The following is a 17,509-nucleotide window of genomic DNA, read 5'->3' as shown; positions in this document are numbered from 1 at the left end:
GACCCCCAGTCAAGTGCACCTGGCAGGCTGCGAAATTCTCCTTTCGGTTTCAGGAGGAGCCTATCTGTGGGCCCCAGGCCAGGACCCCTCCACTTCCGTGCCTAAAAGGGTCAGGCCAGATGGCCCAAGCTGGGAATGCTGCTGTCTTTCCATCATGGTAACCTGAAGCTTTATGCATCCCCGCAGCCTCCCTGGTGAAGCGCACACTCCTGGCCAGCTCTTTCCTTATCACTTTATGTGGTCAGATCACCCCATCGCTCCTCTCACTGTGCTCTGCAACTGACCATGGGCAGGGGTCAAGGTGGGCTGTGGCCCCAGCCCAGGTGTGTGGTCTGAAAAGCAGGGGCACAGCTCTCTGGCTGTGCCAGCGGATGCTGTGGCATGGAGACACCATCCCATAACCTCCCCAGGATATGCACTCTATAGGGTTCGCCCCCCCCCCCCCCCCCCCGGGGCAGGTGCTCCTTGCAGGAACAGGGTAGATACTGGTTATGGGCACCACTGGCGCAGGGCCCACTGGAGGTGGCCAAAGGAATTTGGCCAGCATTGGAGGGGCTTCCTCCTTCCGAGGGGCAGCTGTGCGGTAAGTAGGCATCTGTACATGTTCAGAGGTGGGCGGGGCAAGTTCCCCCAGCTGGGTCTGGGGTCCGAGCTGGGCTGTTAGCAGGGGCAAACCCAGATGCCACAGTGGGAGGACCACTCTGGCAGGGGGTCTCCCGCGGCCTCCCTCACCTGAGAGTAAGGGGACTGTTCAAACCGATGGCTGTGTCGGTGACCGGGAGCCTCCTCCATGCTGAGCGTAATTCTCGGATTTTAGACCCGGCCCCTCCCTGCTCAGATGCACCTGGCTGCAGGGCCGCAGCAGAAGGCAGAACACGGGGCTGTGGGGGCCGTGTGGGTGGGGGGAGCCCTGGGCACCTGCCCAGCTTCCTGCTGGAAGAGATACCTGGACTGCAGCCCCAGCGGGAGCAGAGATGACCAGTGATGTGGGTTGGGCGAGAAATGAGTTCCGGGGCACAGAGGGCTCTGGGCATGAAGGAGATGAGGCCAGGGAAGAACCCAGAGAACCACCCCCCACCACAGCTGGAGCCCGCCAGCTTCGTGCCATGGTGTTGGGAAGGGTGGCACAGGGCTACGGGCCGTTGAGCAGGATTGGGAATGTTGGCCCCAGAAGCCCTGGAGAATTTTACGATGATCCCTCTAAATTTGAGAAGGTAGAGGGTAAGGTTTGGTTTCGTGTTTATTTACAGTAGGCATGATCCCACAGGCTAGGTGAGTGGTACTACCAGGCATCAAGAAATTACACAAATAGGAATTAGTCCAGAGAAAATAACCAGTGGGGAGGTTCGGTCCATGAGGCCCAGTCCATGGCAAGGGGCTGTTGTGGCTGTGGGGTTGCAGGGGACTGAGCAGAGGCAGGGCAGGGAGAAGTGGTGGGGGAGGGAAAGGCAGGGACCAAGGAGTTGCTATGGTGACCAGAGATGCTGGAGGAAGGGGCGGCCTTGCTGTTGGTGGATGAGCAGCTGGAGAGGGGGCCCGGAGCTGTGGGAAGAGAAGGTTGGTTGTGCCACATGCTATTACCGTGAGGCTGGGTGGGGGTCAGTGTGCCAGGAGTTCAAGGCCACACAGGGTGAAAGCGGGCTGGGCGAGTCGCAGTGAGGCATAGGGGCCCTGAGGTGCCAGCCGTGGTAGTGTAGTTGCTGGGGCAGGAGGGAGTGAGGCTGGGATGAGAGTGTGGTGTAGCGGGTTCAGTGCCCTGGCAGTGTGGCCATTTGGGGAGTGAAGCAGCGGATGGAAGACCTCTCTCTCTTTCTCTCTGTGATGCTGCCTTTCAAAGAAATAAATCTTAAAAAGCAACAACAACAACAACAATGTGGGGGCCAGCACTCCGTCCTGTGTCCCCAACTGGCCTGGAGGACAGAACTGGGGCTCTGTAGTAGGCGGAGGGAGGGGCCCTTGGGGGTGAGCCCACCTGCAGTATCTCCCAACCCAACAAGAACAGCTGGGCTAGGAGCAGCCCCTCCCCGCCGCTGGAAATGGCCCAATCTCCATGCAGATGGCTCCATGCCATAGGCATCTGAGACTCCACATGCCGAGTGGGTCTTTCTGGCTCCTACACACCAGCCAGGCCAGATGCCCCCCGTGCCTCTGCTGGCCTGGACGCTCCTCCTCTGTGGAGCCTAGCCCCCCTGAGTCTCCCTCCCTGCATCATCGCTCTCCAGGACACCAGAGCTCCTGGTGCACACCCGCCCCCCTCTCTGGGAGCGACCTCTCCCCAACAGCCACCCCATTCCCTCAAGGTGAGGGTGGTCTGGACTGACAGCGACCACCCCGGCCTGACCTGTGGGATGCTGCCCCGTGCTGGCTGGCTCCTTCCTCTGCTCTGCACCTGCCCTCCCCCCCCCCCCCCACTGACCCTCAGGCTGCAGCCTCGCGCCGTGGGGCTTCTCAGCCTGGGGTCTGTGCGTCCCATCCCGACGTGCAGGAGCCATCATAGATCTGGGTTAGTTATAAATAACCAGGCCCGCGACTCTCCTTTTAGCTGAGAAGAAGCAAAAAACGAGCAGAAAGGCACACCCGAGCGTGCGTTTTATTTTTAATCTCCTTCCTCTGTCTCAGAACGAACCAGGGTCCCGGAGCTGAGTGTTTCTAGGAGCAGAGGCCCAAGACAAATCCCCCAGAAACAAAACCCTAGGGAGCAGAGGGGGCCCTGGCGTCGCCTCCATCTGCTGTGTGACCTTTGGGCTTGCAGTGGCCTCTCTGTGCTTTTCTGTCCCCACCAGGGAGAGGAGAGCACCTCCAATATTCTAGCCTCTCGAACCTCAACTCTCTCCCTCCTCCCCCGGCCTGTGCCCGTCACAGCTCTGGCAGCTGCAGTGGAGACACCTGCCCCTGGGATTGCCTGGGAAGGTTAGGTGCCTGTGAGGCCATAGTCAAGTCCTGGTTGGCCGGCTCCTAACTTCCTCACCCCCAGGTCTCTGCTCAGGTGCTCCCAGCATGGCAGCCTGTCCCTTCCATCTGCCAGCAAAGGTCAAATTGTCACCTCCTGGCTGTGAGCTGGTGTGTGTGTGTGTGTGTGGCAGGGGAGGGCAGCCAGGTCATGGCTGAGTGGGACTCATGACCTGGAGCAGGTATGGAGGCCTTGGCCAGGTGCAGAGGGCCAGGGGTGTGTCCACAGGGGAGGGTGGAGAGGTTCAGGCCACCAAGCCAGGCGACCTGGGAGGGACCATGGCAGCTTTTGTCTCTGGGCACGTGGGGACAGCTCTTTAATACGGAGAGGGACATCCACACGTTCCCACCCACGCCCCTACGTCAGGTCATTTCAGTGATGAGGAAACCGGGCTCAGAGAGGCTAAGGGGTTCGTCCAAGGTCTCACACCCTGGAAAGGAAACATTGAGGAGGCAAAACCTAGGCATCTTTGGAAATCTGCTTGTTTAAAAAGCCCAAGCCACAAGAAAGCGCTTTTCCTGTGTTGTAAGTGCCCTGAGAGTCGCCCCGCACCCTGGTGGCTCGGTGAGGAGCGGTGACCCCTGCTCATCCCCTGGGGCCTCATTCCCTGGGGCACCTGCCATTGATGTCCTCAGGGAGGGAGGGAGGAAGGCTAGGGTGAGGACTTTAAAGAGGAAATCCCTGGTGCTAATTGGCACTCAGAGACCTTTAGGCTAATTAACCTGTTTAATTGTCCATCTAGAGCAAATTAGAGGGCTTAGCAGTCAGCGGGGCCACCTCCGTGGGGGCCGAGATGGCTTCGCGGTGGGCAGCGGGGGCTGCTGGGCAACAGCGAGGCCAGCTGGGGCCGAGGGGCTCCGTGAGGGAGCGCAGCCCCTCCCCCTGGGCTTCTTCCACGGCTCCCGGAGGCGGCTAGGCCAGCCTCTGGGGCTCATAGATGCCGCCCAAGCTGGTTCTCGGTTCCACTCCTCTGGGCAGCCCCATGTAGGCCTCGCCCAAGAGGGAGGGGAGCTGGAAAGGGGCACGTGATGGGGGAAACTTGTTTATGGGGGAGTCTTGTCTCCCGTGCTGCCACAGGCGCTTTGAAACTCCTGTGGACTCCTGTCTTCTTCCGCAGTGGGCACAGCTCTGTGGCTGACACTTGGGTATTTGACCGGGTCTCCATCCCAGGCTCTCCCCATGGTCTGGGCAGATCCGTATGGGATGTTTGGAGGGTAGGGGGGAAGGGGGTCAGCTGGCTCTCCACGGCAGTGGGACCCTGCAGGAGATGAGCTGCCCGGGTCTCCCAGGGGTGGTTGCTGCTTCTCAGGTCTCTGTGCACCTGTTTATGGCTAATGTCCCTTGAGGCACAGGCATTAAAGTCTAAGACTCGTGGGGTCCCTTGGGGGCTCACCTCTCAGCCCCGAAGACGCCAGTTCCTCCTGGTGGCTGCTCAGGCCCTTGTCAAGCCCACCCACCAGCTCTGCAGGCTCCTCCTGACTCCTACCCCCTCCCTGCCCCCCAAGCTGCTAACTAGCATGGGTGGAGTCCAGGGGCGGGGCGGCAGCCCAGTCTCATTGCCCGTCTCGTCCTGCAGGGGCCCAGGGCATCGTGTCCAGTGGCCTGATCCCCGCGCTGGTGTGGAAGGTGCAGAGGGAAGAGGAGGATATCCAGGAGCTCATCCTGGACACGCTGGCCCCCTGCCTGCAGGTGGACGCCACCGAGGCCCTGAGCAGCCACGCCGTGCCCTTCCTCAAGCAGAAACTGCTCAGCACCAACGATGACATCCGCAGCAAGGCAGCCCGCGCGCTCATTGCCATCAGGTGAGGCCCAGCCTGCCCTTGGGTCCCTGCTGAGGCCAAGGGCGCCCACCCCAGGGGCCTGATTGCCCGCGCCTGCCTGCTTATGTCCTGTGTGTCAGGCGTCGTGTGCAAACTTCACGTTTAGGAAGGGGAACGTGTCCCCGCGACAGGTGAGGATGCTGCGGCCGGGGGTCTGGCCACCTGCCCCAGGTCGGTCAGGTAGGGTCCCGGTCTAAATCCTGGCCTGGAAACTGAACACTAGAGCCCCCCTCCTGAGGTTAGGCCGGCCTCCCCGCCACACCTCTGCCTCGGCCAAGGCCACGGGTTTCTAGGTCCTGGCTTTCTTGGGATTTGGGGTTCTTGCCAGAGGCTGGAGCCAGGCCCCTGGGAGACTTGTTGAAATGCAGAGCTCCAGGCGCTGGCCCAGGACCCATCATCCTCCAGTGCCTTGTTTGGGCTCCCTTCCAGTGAGGTCCTCGTGGGCAGCATCCTCTGCACAGCCCCCAAGACCAAGGGCTCTCAATATGATCTGGCCCTGAACTTGTCCCGGAGAGGGAGAAGTAGCCCGCATTCAGACTAGGGCCTACCACATGTGGGGTGCCCAGTGGCTGCTGGTGGCTGGACAAATCTGGAGTCCATTGGCACTTCTGGCCAACAACCTCCTGAGGTCACAGCTAGTAGCCAGCCAACCCCATTTCCCCGCTGTGTTCCCACCGCTCCTCAGTGTCCCTGAGCTGTTACTAAGGGCCCTGCACAAGTGAGCACTCTGGGGACAGTGAAGTCACTAAACCCAGTGACACAGGGCTCTTTTCTTCAGGACACATGTGCACTGGGATGTCCCCATGAGGCCTGGGGACAGCATTGGTCCTCTCACAGATGGGAAACACTCGGGGAGCCCCCGCCCCATTCTTCCCACAGCTTCATTCAATGCTAGACCAAGAAGAGACCTAGAAGTCACTCTGAGTACCCCACTGCCCCTGCAGCCCCCAGCTGCTCACCACAGTAGGGGGTGGCCCAGTCCCCCATTGGAAGCACCAACCCTTGGTGAGAGTCAAACCTGTCTCCCTGGGGTTCACACCCTTGAGTACTCCCCTTGCCTCCATCCCCTCCATAGGAAGAACTCATGTCTGTTTTGTTAGTTTGTTTAGATTTTTTTTTTTAATTTGAAAAGCAGAGTTATAGAGAGAGGAAGAGGAAAGAGAATATTCCACCGGCCAGTTCACTCCTCAAATGGCTGCAGGCTGAAGCCAGGAGCCAGGAGCTTCTTCCAGGTCTCCCATGTAGGTGCAGAGACCCAAGTACTTGGGCCATCTTCCGCTGCTTTCTTAGGCCATTAGCAGGGAGACAGATAAAAAATGGAGCAGCTGGGTCTTGAACCAGCGCCCGTACGGGGGCTGGCATTGTAGGCAGAGGCTTAGCCTGCTATGCCACAGCGCCAAGCCCATCTCTGTCCTTTGTGTGATGACTCAGGGTAAGGCCCCATCACTCCCTGGCTCCAGGCTTCATCTTCCCTGATAGCAGGCCAAGTTCACACCATGGCTGTTGTGCACCCTTGCCAGGCCCTGGCCAGTCCCAGGCCACCGGAGGTGGTCCCAACACAAATCTCTTCCTTTTTTGTCCCTCTGGGGGCAGTCCTGGGCCTTGCCCTCCACCTCCCCCCACTATCCCCTCTCTGTCTCAGCATCCCATTGGAGGGCAAGGACCAGGTGTGTCAGTATGACGTCATCCCCATCCTGGTGCACCTGCTGAAGGACAAGGAGGAGGAGGTGCAGGCCAATGCCGCCGGGGCCCTGATGTACACTGCAGTGACCACTGAAGGTGAGGTGGGGATGCCTGCCCCAGAGCTTCCCGAGGCCAGGCAGGCCTGCTCCTGGCCTGCCACTGAAGTCCTTCCAAGGCTTGTCTGGAAGCTCAGCCTGGCCCATCTTCCTAGGCACAGAGGGCCACCCCTATAGCCCCTCACCAGCCTCTCACATTAGGATCTTTGTCCCTTGGCACCAGGCTAGTCCCTGGGCCTGGAATTCCCTGTGGCCCAGGCCCCTTGTGAGCTATGATTCTGGGACTGATGCGTTTGCCATCCATGATCCTGTTAGCCTGAGAGCTAAGCAAACCCTGGAGCCCTTGAGCTGATGGATGGTGCTTCTTGGTCGTCATCTCCTTTCTCAGATAGGGGAAGGAGAGGTAAGTGTACAGGGCCATCTGCCCCGAGCTGGTCAGGCTTCCTCACTAAGGCACCCAGCCCTGGGCATGCACAAGACGCCTGGGCAAGCTCCCGTTGCTGGCGGGCTCTGAACACTGTGTGACCTCTGCTCTGGCCCACTCCAGTACTGTGTCTTGGATTCACCATCAGCACACTGCAAATCCTCCGCAGGACAGATTCTTCCCCACCAAACCCTAGTGATGGCATTTGATGGTGCCTGTCTTTCTGTGGCGCAGCTTGGATTCTGACTGCTCCCCACATGCTTCTCTTGGGACAGCCTCAGTTGTCAGCCCGGGGTCCTGCCCAGCCCAGGCTTCTTGTGGAAGGATTTGGAGGGCCAGGGGCTCAACGGAGACCCAGCCAGAGACCCAAGAGGCTGGGACTCAGGGATCTGAGGCCACCCTGAGCCAGCACCCCAGCCCAAGCCCTGTGCTGGACCCAAAGGTCTCAGCCTCAGCTGCCTGGTTGGCTGTAGCCGCAGGGTGACAACGTCGGGGGAGGTACACAGGATGGGGGCCGAGTGTCCTTTGACAGGGGCTTGGGAATTGCCCCAAAGAACCACGGGAATTAGTGGGGCTGAGGGTGGGGCCGCAGACTGGGACAGTGATGACTGCAGAGGGCGTCTCCCTCAGGTGTCAATGTCTGTTCCCACCAGGCTGGGCACTGGGAGGGCGGGAGTCTTGTGTTTTTGTTGCCTGGTGCAGGGAAGGGACTCAGGAAATATTTGCCACCTAAAGGAATGACTGGGTTTACATTTTTAAAAAATTTACTTATTTTTTATTTGAGAGAGAGAATTACAGAGAGAGGGAGAGGCAGAGGCAGAGCTGGGACGATCTGAAGCCAGGAGCCAGGAGCTTCTTCCAGGTCTCCCACATGGGTGCAGAGGCCCAAGCACATAGGCTGTCCTCCGCTGCTTTCCCAGCCATTAGCAGAGAGCTGGATCAGAAACAGAGCAGCTGGGACTTGAACCAGCGTTCCTGTATGGAATGCCAACATCCCAAGTGGTGGCTTAACCTTGCCATCTGAATTTACAAATGAATCTTCAAAAGAACATTCATGCTGTCCTGGGAGGACTGGGTTTGCAGGACAGGATACAAAGGTGGATGGGGAGAAGTGTTAGGGACAGGAAGAGCAGAGAACTGAAGGGATTCTGGAAGGTGCAGGAAGGTGGGGTGACGGAGCCTAGGGTGGCTCCTCCCCTAGAGACTGCTAGGCAGAGGGTGGGGGCCAGGAGATGGGGAAGAATGCCCCCCTGCAGGCAGCTTGGTAACAAAACCTGGTGTTGGTGGCCTGCAGGGAAGTACGCGGCCCTGGACGCAGAAGCCATTCCCCCACTCTTGGCGCTGCTGTTGTCGCCCAAGAGCAAGGTGCGCCTGAACGCCGCCAAGGCCCTCACCATGCTGGCTGAGGCCCCCGAGGGCCGCAAGTACCTGCAGTCCCACGTGCACGCTTTCCGTGTGCTCGAGGCGGAGCACAACGAGGCCATACAGCGGGCCGCCCAGATCGCCATCAGTGTCATCGAGTGGAAGCCCTGAGCCCCTCAGTGGGGCCAGATCCCACAAGCCGCTGCCTCCACATCTGAATAAAAGGACTGAGTCTCTCTGCCTCAGGTCTGAATGCCTCTTTGTGTTCCGGGAGCAAGACCTCACCTCCTTTGTCCTGCCTAAGGGGCGACATCGGGCCCAGAGGGGCCACCCAGGGGCGGGGGGGCACAGGCAGAACCCTGGGGCCAGACATGGATCGTAGGTGGGTTCTGGAGCTCTGTTCTCTGCTGGGGCCCAGGGACCCCTATGGCGGTAGAGAGCAGTGTTCAGAGCTCCAGGGCCTGGGGTGAGGGCAAGGGAGCTGTGCTGGGGGAAGGAAGGTGCAGCCAGAGCAGGCAGCAGCCAAGCTGGGGATGCTCTGGTGACCAGGTGCCCTGCCCCTCCCCCACACCAGAGAGCCAAAGGAAGAGGAAAGGTATGGCTCAGTGGGGGCTCTCCCCTTAGGGGTGAGCACTCAGGACAGCAGGGATGGTTCTGGCGTCCTGGATAAGATCCCACACCCCCCTCCCCCATATACACCCAACAAACTATGGTCTTCCCCTAGCAAGGAGGTCAGGTGAGTAGGCTCCGGGCCCCTCCACCCTATGCTGAGCCTCCCACCCTGGCCCCTGCTGCTTCTCTCCCTGCGGGGAGACCAGCTAAGGAGGCTGGAGGGCTCAGGGAAGGGGAGAGCCAGGTGGTGGTGAGGGGGAGCCTGAGACATGGCGACGAGCTGGAGGTGCTCAGGAGGCCCCCCCCACCCCTTATGTATCTGCAGCCCTGCTGGCTGGCAAGGGGTTGGTTTCGTTTTGGCAGAGTGGCTGCCACTTCAGTTGCTGCAGGTGCAGAGCTTAGCATTGGGGCTGGGGGCTGGGCGGGTGCCTTAATTGTCCCCCAGGAGCTCGTAGACGCTTCTGGCTCTTCGGCAGGGGCTTCCCTCACCCATGTCACCGCTGGGCAGTCTTGTTTCCTGTGGGAAGCCCACTCCTCCCAGAATACACATTATCAGCAAAACCAGAGCCTCTTCTTGTGGTCCTTGCCGTGAGCCCCAGGGGCCCCCCACTTCCCCTCCCGGAAACACAGGGAGGTTAGTGTCGCTGGAATTAAAGGATCAGCCCAGCGAGGCTCTCTTGTTTGGAAGGGGCTGGCTGCTGGGCCTAGCTGGGGTTTCAGCTTAGATGCCATCCTTTAGAAAAGGAGATCTTTTCTCCTTCAGTGAAACAGGTGCTCAGGGAGCTCGCCTTCCTTGTGTCCCAGATGCTCCTCAACTCATAGCAGGCTGGCTCCTCCCCTTCTGCTGGTCCTGGCCCCCTTTGTAGAACACCCCCTCTCTGCACCTTCTCACAGTGTCAGTGTTTCTCACGGTCCTGTCGAGGCCCTCCTTACCCCACTTCCTCTGCACTGTCTCATCTGCCTGGCTTCCTTCTTTTTTTAAAATTTTATTTATTTATTTTTTATTTTTTTATTTTTGACAGGCAGAGTGGACAGTGAGAGAGAGACAGAGAGAAAGGTCTTCCTTTTTGCTGTTGGTTCACCCTCCAATGGCCGCTGCGGCCAGCACATCGCGCTGATCCGAAGCCAGGAGCCAGGTGCTTCTCCTGGTTTCCCATGCGGGTGCAGGGCCCAAGCACTTGGGCCATCCTCCACTGCACTCCCGGGCCATAGCAGAGAGCTGGCCTGGAAGAGGGGCAACCGGGATAGAATCCGGTGCCCCGACCGGGACTAGAACCCGGTGTGCCGGCGCCACAAGGCGGAGGATTAGCCTGTTGAGCCACGGCGCCGGCTGGCTTCCTTCTTACCTGGGCCTGACCTCTGCCCTCTCTCCCCTGGACCTTTAACTCCAAGTTAGCATCTACCCCTAAATGTCCCCCTGGCCTTGGGGTGTGTGTGTGTGTGGCTCTGGCAGCATCCCAGTGAGCGCCAATTTGAGTCCCGGCTGCTCTACTTCTGATCCAGCTCCCTGCTGATAGCCTAGGAAAGCAGTAGAAGATGGCCAGTGCTTGGGCCCTGCACCCACGTGGGAGACCCGGAAGAAGCTCCTGGCTTCAGATTGGTACAGTTCCAGCAGTTGCTGCCATTTGCGGAGTGAACCAGCAGATGGAAGACCTTTCTCTCTGTCTCCCTCTTTCTGTCTGTAACTCTGCCTCTCAAGTAAATAAATAAATACTACTTAAAAAATAGTCTCTAGGGACAATTAAGAGCAGTCCTTCACACACTCCCAAAGAATAAAGAGAAAGGAGCTTTTTCTAACTCTTTGCTATTACCCTGATACCACAAAGACAGCACAAGGAAAGAGACCTATAGACCAACATTCCTTGTGGATACAGACACAAGACCTCAAATTAGCAAACCAAGTCCAGCAACATATAAGAAGGATATATACCACGACCAAGTGGGACTTACCCCAGGAAAGCATGCTTGGTTTAACATATGAGAATCAATTAATGTCACACACCACAGAGATAGAATACAGGACAAAAATCACAGGATCATCTTTTAAAAAAATGTTTATTTATTTATATGAAAGGCAGAGTTACAGAAAGGTAGAGAGAGAGAGAGAGAGAGAGAGAGGTCTTCCATCTGATGGTTCACTCCCCAGATGGCTGCAATGCCTGGAGCTACTCAGATCCAAAGGCAGGAGCCAGGAGCTTCTTCCAGGTCTCCCATGCGGGTGCAGGGGCCCAAGGACTTGGGCCATCCTCCACTGCCCTTCCAGTCCATAGCAGAGAACTGGATTGGGAGAGGAGCAGCTGAGATTTGAACTGGTGCCCACATGGGATGCCACACTACTGGCTGCGGCTTTACCTGCTATGCTACAGCACCGGCCCCCACAAGATCATCTTAACAGATGCAGACAGGCCTTGTGGAGTAGCAGGTAAAGCTGCTACTTGCAATGCTGGCATCCCATACAGGTGCTGGTTTGCTGCTCCCTTTCCCACCCAGCTCCCTGCTGATGGCCTGGGAAAAGCAGCAGAAGGTGGCCTAAGTGTTTGGGCCCCTGCCACACATGTGGGAGACCTGGCTGGGGCTCCTGGCTCCTGGGTTTGGCCTGGTTCAAATGTTGTGGCCATCTGGGTAGTGAACAAGCAAATGAAAGATCTCTGTCTCTCCCCCTGCCCCGCTTCAAATAAATAAATAAATAAATACATCTTAAAAAAGATGTAAAGCATTCCACAAAAATTCAGCTCCCATTCCTGATTAAAAACAAACTCTCAGCAAACTAGGAATAGATGGGAACTTCCTCAACACAATTTAAAAAACTGCAAAAACTCACAGCTGGCAACACATATTTTATGATGAAAAATTGCTTTCTCCCAGAGATCAGGAACAAGGCAAGGATGTCTTGCCATTTCTGCTCAACCACATTCTGGAGGTTCTAGACAGGGTACTTGGTCAAGATGCAGAAATAAAAGGCTTCCAGATCAGAAAGAAAGGTGCAAACTGTCTCTATTCACAGATTTCATGATCTTACCTAAAAAAGATCTTGAGGATATACACTTAAAATCCATGAGAACTAGTTAGAACAAGTTCAGCAATGTTGCAAGACACAAGGTCACAATAAAAAAATCAACTGTATTTGTATATGCTACCAACGAACCACCCAAAAAAAATTAAGAAAACAATTTTGGGGCCGGTGCTGTAGCATAGACTGGGTTAAAGCCCCGGTCTGCAGTGCTGGCATCCCGTATGAGCTCTGGTTTGAGTCCTGGCTGCTCCACTTCCAATCTAGCTCTCTGGTGTGGCCTGGGAAAGCAGCAGAAGATGGCCCAAGTCTTTGGGTTCCTGCACATACATGGGAGACCTGAAAGAGTCTCCTGGCTCCTGGCTTCTGATCTGTGTAGCTCCAGTCATTTGCAGCCATCTGGGGGAGTGAACCAATGGATGGAAGACTTTCTCTCTCTCTCTCTCTCTGCCTCTGTCTCTCTCTAACTCTGCCTTTCAAATAAATAAATATTTTTTTAAAAAAGAAAATTTCACTTATAGTATCATCAAAAAGAACAAAAACACTTAGAAATAAAATTGACAAAAGAAGGGCAAGACGTTGGCTTTGAAAAACAAAGCATTGTAAAGACCAAAAGAAAAGGGAAGATAGCCCATTTTCATGGATCAGAAGACCGAGTGCTACCAAGATGGTAATAAATAATGGCATGCAGTTCAGACCCAACACACGGGAAACAGAGACCTTCCCCCAGTGTGGCCAGTCTCCACGTGCTCAAGCCAGTCACCACGGGGCCTTCCCTGCAAAAGGCCCCCTCTCTTTGCCTCTGTGTCACTAACTTGCCTGCATGCTCTAGCAGTCTCCTGGAGGGTCTCCTTGTCTTCCCAGCAGCAGCCTGGCAAATCTCATTCCATCCCCTCCCTGCATCCACTCTTGGACACTTAGGATCCTAAGGCAATGGAAAAACCCCCACTGTCCTCCCACATATGTGATATGCCTTGAGCCCCAGCCCATGTCTTCTGATGTGCTGTCCCCTCTGTGATCCCCTGCTGGGTGCTCCTGCAGCACACACACTGCATGGCAGGCAAGAGTGGGGGCTCATACCCACCCTCCAGTCTCTTCCCCTATGAAATGTGTTTAACCCTAATCCCCCCCCCCCCCCCGCCAAGGGTGGTTCTATGGCTTGAACGTGATAATGCACTTGCCCTGGTACAAGAACAGCAGGCCATGCGAAATGCCAGCTATTGGTGTTTCTCCCTTGACTGTATGCCCTCAGAGCAGATCCCTATGCTCCATGCATAGCTGTTTTCCTGCAGCTCAACTCAGTGGCTGGCATAGAGTGGGCCCTCGAAACTATCACATGAGGATGAAAGAGAGGTGAGGGCAGGTCCTCGAGGAGCCTTCAGGGTGCTTTGCATGGTGCTGGCTAGGCTGCCCCCACACCACGTCAGGGCGTGGGAAACTTCTCCTAAAGACACAGATATGTATTCTGGCCTGAGAATAAGGAGGAGGAAGGGGAGGTTTAGGGAGTCCCTACAGAGTGGCCGTCCTTGCCACAGACAGACTGAGCCTGTGCCCATGCTGTGGCAGGTGCCCGCTCCCGTCCCCCGCCCATGCTGAGCTGTGGGAAGCCTGGTCCAGGCTGTGGCTCCATGGCCTGTGTGGTCATCAGCACTCATAGCACCTGTGGCTGACATCCCCTGATGGAGTGGCGCAGGGGGCAGGGCAGGGCTTATACAGTACAATGTCTTTGCTAGCAGGACTGTACATTCAAAAACTAGTGAAGAACAAAGCAACAGAGGTTGGAGAGAAATGGTGAGAGTCAAGTAAACACAAGCAAAAACCCCAAATATATCTAGAGATAAAAAGCCAAAATTAAATTTAAAGTGAAAGTCAGTGTTTATGCAGGAGAACCATTTGGAGAAAATGACTCATTCTGCAAAGGAACAGCTGTTCTCATTTGCATAGTATGTCATCACAAATGGACTTCACTCTGTCCTTCTGCCCGGCACAAAGGCCTTGTGGCTAGTGGCACTTGACATCTGACACAGAGGGAGTGTTCTCATTAGAGCCATCCTTGGCCCCATGTCCTTGGGCATTCCCAGAGGAAATGCTAGACCCCCTTTATGCCAGGGACCCTGGAACATGGGGCAGCTCTGCCTGCCCTCCCAGCTGCCCTGGGCCACAGTGGCCTCAGGCATAGTAGATGAAGCCGGCAACCACAAATGTGATCAAGCCGAGCAAGAAGCCATTGAGCACCCACTTCACCAGGGGCTTTGGCCACCTGCCACCCCTCTTTGCATCTTCTGACCTCCTGGTTGCCTCTCCTGGGGCCAGCCCCTCTGCCCCTTCCAGCGACAGGTCCCTCTGCTGCACTGCCTCCTCCTTCACCTTTTCTGGGGCCAGCTTGGGGCCTGGTTGGGGGTCCAGGCCACAGAACAGCGTCCAAGTCCTCCAGATGCAGGAGTGGCCCTCCTTGAACATCTCTGGAACAGAGGGGATGGGCGATGGTCAGGAGGAGGACCTTCAGGCTGTCACCTCCTGGCAGCAAGTCTTGTGTAAAGCCCATGGACTTCATCCTTGCGTGAAAGATGCTGACATGTGACAGAGGGGAATGAGGGGCCTGGGCGACACTGTGGGATGTTCGGGGCTGTAGTGCTCTGAGCTGAGCCACACCCCTCGATGGAGCAGTGGAGGTGGTGTCTCTGGGGCCCTCCCTGGGGAGCTTCCCTGTCTCTGCAGCTCCTCTGGGCAGCCCCCATCCCCTAGTCCCTACACTCACAGAACCAAAGACACTACTCTCGCTGGCAACCTCTCAGGGAGTGTCTTCTCCAGGCACCTACCAGTCCCACTGGTTGGCCCCAAGTAAGGCCATCCCTGGGCCCTTGAAAGGGCTTGGAATCCCAAGGTGGCCATTCATTTCCCTGAGTCAAAGACTGAAAATGCCTAACCACAGGGCCTGATTGTTACTCCTGCGGCTGCCCGGGAGGTAGGCGCTGGCTTGCCCTTGGGGCCTGCTGTCAGCACCATGGCCAGCTCCGGTATAGCAGCCTGGGCCCAGCCAGTGCCTGGAATGTGACCCCAGAGTGTTCCTGGGAATGGTTTTCTTCTGTCAGTCAGAGCGGGCTCCCTGTGGTGTGCATGGCGCCATCGCCTATGTCTCAGTCTCAGCAGTCTGGCTGAGAGGCATCAGGGAGCTGAAACCCATCGGCTGGGGACAGACATTTGACGTCAGGACTGAGAAGTCCTGGCCACCAGACTCTTGCTTCTGGTCTCAAGTGCCCATGTCACTGTATCATACTGTCATGTAACTTCCAGGACACAAGAGGATTCTGGGAGAGGCACTGGTCATTCAGTGGCAAGCCCCAAGGCACAGCTGTTACCCAAACAGCCCAGGCTGTGTGACAGGCAGCTGGCTGGTCCAGGGGTTAGACCACCTGTGTGCAAATCCCAGCTGACCATTACTGATGACATGCAGGGCCTGGGGCCAATACATGACTGCCCAATGCCTCGGTTTCTGCTGTTCTAAAATGGGATTAGTAATTGTACCTATCACATGGGCTATCATTTTGGCAGTCCTGGAATATCATGAGCACCCACAGTCAATTTACACCCCACTCTAGGAGAAGGGTGAACAACGGGCACTGGGGGCCAGACACACACTTCCATCTGCAGGTGTCAGGAGGGTGCCCTGGGCACCTTCCAGGCAGGCATGGAGAGGGGGCCCCAGACCCTGCTCTTCTCAGCCAGGCCCTTTGCTACCTTCCCTCCCCCACCAGACTCTCAGGCTCATCCCCACCTCTGCTGGGGACTCAGGCTAATCTCATTATCGTATTTATCCCCATGTGCGTCAGGGCCCAATCAGCTCAGGTCACCTCCCTGGTGGCCCTGAACGCTCCCTTCTGACCCCAGCTGCCAAAACCTCCCTCCTGGCCTTCTGGAGGCTCCAGGGTCTCCGCCTCCCCATGGAACCCTCTTTGCCTTCCTGTTCGGATTGAGACACAGTTTGTTCCCAGACTCTGGTGCTCTCTTAGGTGGGGCTGCTTTTCTCTCTCTCTCCCCATTCCTTCCTGTCTCCTCCGAGGAGCCCTCTGGATTTGAATTCCTGTGCCACTGGCCTCTCCTCCAGCTGGCTCTGTGGGAGGCACAGCACAGCGTCTGTGAGGCCAAACCCCAGGGTCGGTTCACAGGCCTCACCTCTCTCTGCCCATTAACATTCGCCTCAGTGGACCATCCCTGCCCCTGGAAAAGTTTCTGTGATGCTCAGCACTGCTGCTGTCTTTGCCTCTGCTGCCTCCTGCTCATCACCTGGGGTCCTCTGGCTCCAGCTTCGACCTGGCATCTCCTCTCCCTGTCTCAGACCCCCAGGGGCCCGCCAGTGTGTCTGCTGCCCCCTCCCTCCCGCCCAAGATATGCTCTTGGAGTCACCATCTCAGGAGGTATCTTAGGGAAAATGAAAGACAGGGACTCTGCCTATAAGAGCATATTTTGGGGGTGAAGGCTGTGGGGTGCAGGCCATGTCACCCGCCATGCTCCACGCAGGGCCCCCTCCCAGGCCACGGCTCTTCCTTCTCACCGGGCTGCGGCGGGTACTTGGAGAGTCTCTTCCACTGCATTTCCACCTTCAGATCCACCCTTTCCTCCTGGCTGTTGCGCAAACTCCAGCAGAGCCGGTGCAGCTGGGGGAGAGCAAGGGTGTGTCACCACCAGGCGGGACCGGCTGAGGCTGGGCACCAGGGCCCCCGTGGACTGGGAGGAGATCTGGCTGTGGGACTCTAACAGAAGGTGGGAGGAATGTGGGATGGGAAAGTGGAGGAGCCAGGAAGTCTGGGTTTCAGTCCTGGCTCTGGTACCGTGTGGCTGTGTGCCTTTGGCAGAGGGTGACTCAACCCATCTGGGCCTCACTGTCCTTCAGGGTAAAGCAAGGAGTTGGAGGCCATTGAGCTTGGGGCTCCTTCCCTTGTGAGACTCTAGGAACCCGCACCCTTTCAGGTAGAAGTACCCCTCACCCCATCTACTTCTGGTGGCATGGTGGGGGGTGGCTATTGTTGGGGTGAGCATGGCAGGGTGGACCCAGAGCTTCAGACATTCTAGAAGCCTCTACTGGACCCCAGAGAGGGCAGTGGCTCAGCCCAGGGTAGATGCACCTGGCCCCAGGACGGGGTTTGCGGTGCCTGGCACATGGTCACTGGCCCATAGATACTACTTTCCCTCTCATGTCCCCCTCCCTCTCGGCAGCTACCATGTGTTTTTAGGAAACTGGCGGCTGCTAGGCGGCTGGGAGAGGCTCAAAACACACTCGGCTAAGTGAGAAAGGGCACAGGCACAAGGTTGAGATGATGCGAGCAGCAGGAAAGGAAGACGATCTGAAACTCAGAGACCCCGAGCAACAGAACACAAAAGCCAGCTACCTACCCCCAGCATCTCAAGGTGCTGGGAGCAGGGAAGACCCCCTTGCACTGTGGTTGCCAAGGCAGGGACCGATCACAGTAGGGCGCGAGCATCCACCACTTCTCCCCACTCACTCTGCCCTTCTTCCAACAGCCAAATGGAAGCCAGGCACAGAGAGTGGCCAGAGGGGGAACCCAGAGTCTACTGGGGGGCTGGGAACCCCGA

At 57.1% G+C, this 17,509-nt stretch overlaps 2 protein-coding genes across 2 annotated transcripts in view; one reads left to right on the top strand and one right to left on the bottom strand.

Annotated features, from left to right (window-relative positions):
- The window catches only part of RSPH14 (radial spoke head 14 homolog), a 67,633-nt gene extending 59,104 nt beyond the window's left edge, over window positions 1-8,529 (top strand). The window contains exons 4-6 of the mRNA XM_062182418.1: window positions 4,527-4,752; window positions 6,413-6,549; window positions 8,228-8,529. Of these exons, the coding sequence (XP_062038402.1) occupies window positions 4,527-4,752; window positions 6,413-6,549; window positions 8,228-8,466 (602 nt within the window). The 3' untranslated portion in view covers window positions 8,467-8,529. The remainder of the gene's footprint in view (window positions 1-4,526; window positions 4,753-6,412; window positions 6,550-8,227) is intronic.
- Window positions 8,530-14,086: 5,557 nt separating this feature from the next.
- Window positions 14,087-17,509, bottom strand: part of LOC133752048 (sodium/glucose cotransporter 1-like) — a 57,262-nt gene continuing 53,839 nt past the window's right edge. Inside the window, exons 12-13 of the mRNA XM_062182326.1 lie at window positions 16,470-16,572; window positions 14,087-14,379 (exon numbers count right to left, since the gene is read on the bottom strand). Coding sequence (XP_062038310.1) covers window positions 14,087-14,379; window positions 16,470-16,572 — 396 coding nt within the window. The remainder of the gene's footprint in view (window positions 14,380-16,469; window positions 16,573-17,509) is intronic.

Source organism: Lepus europaeus, chromosome 23 (genome assembly GCF_033115175.1).
Source record: "Lepus europaeus isolate LE1 chromosome 23, mLepTim1.pri, whole genome shotgun sequence".
NCBI classification, from domain to species: Eukaryota; Metazoa; Chordata; class Mammalia; order Lagomorpha; family Leporidae; genus Lepus; species Lepus europaeus.
The sequence above is the reverse complement of the archived record's forward strand: the minus strand, read 5'-3'. Positions and strand labels throughout refer to the sequence as shown.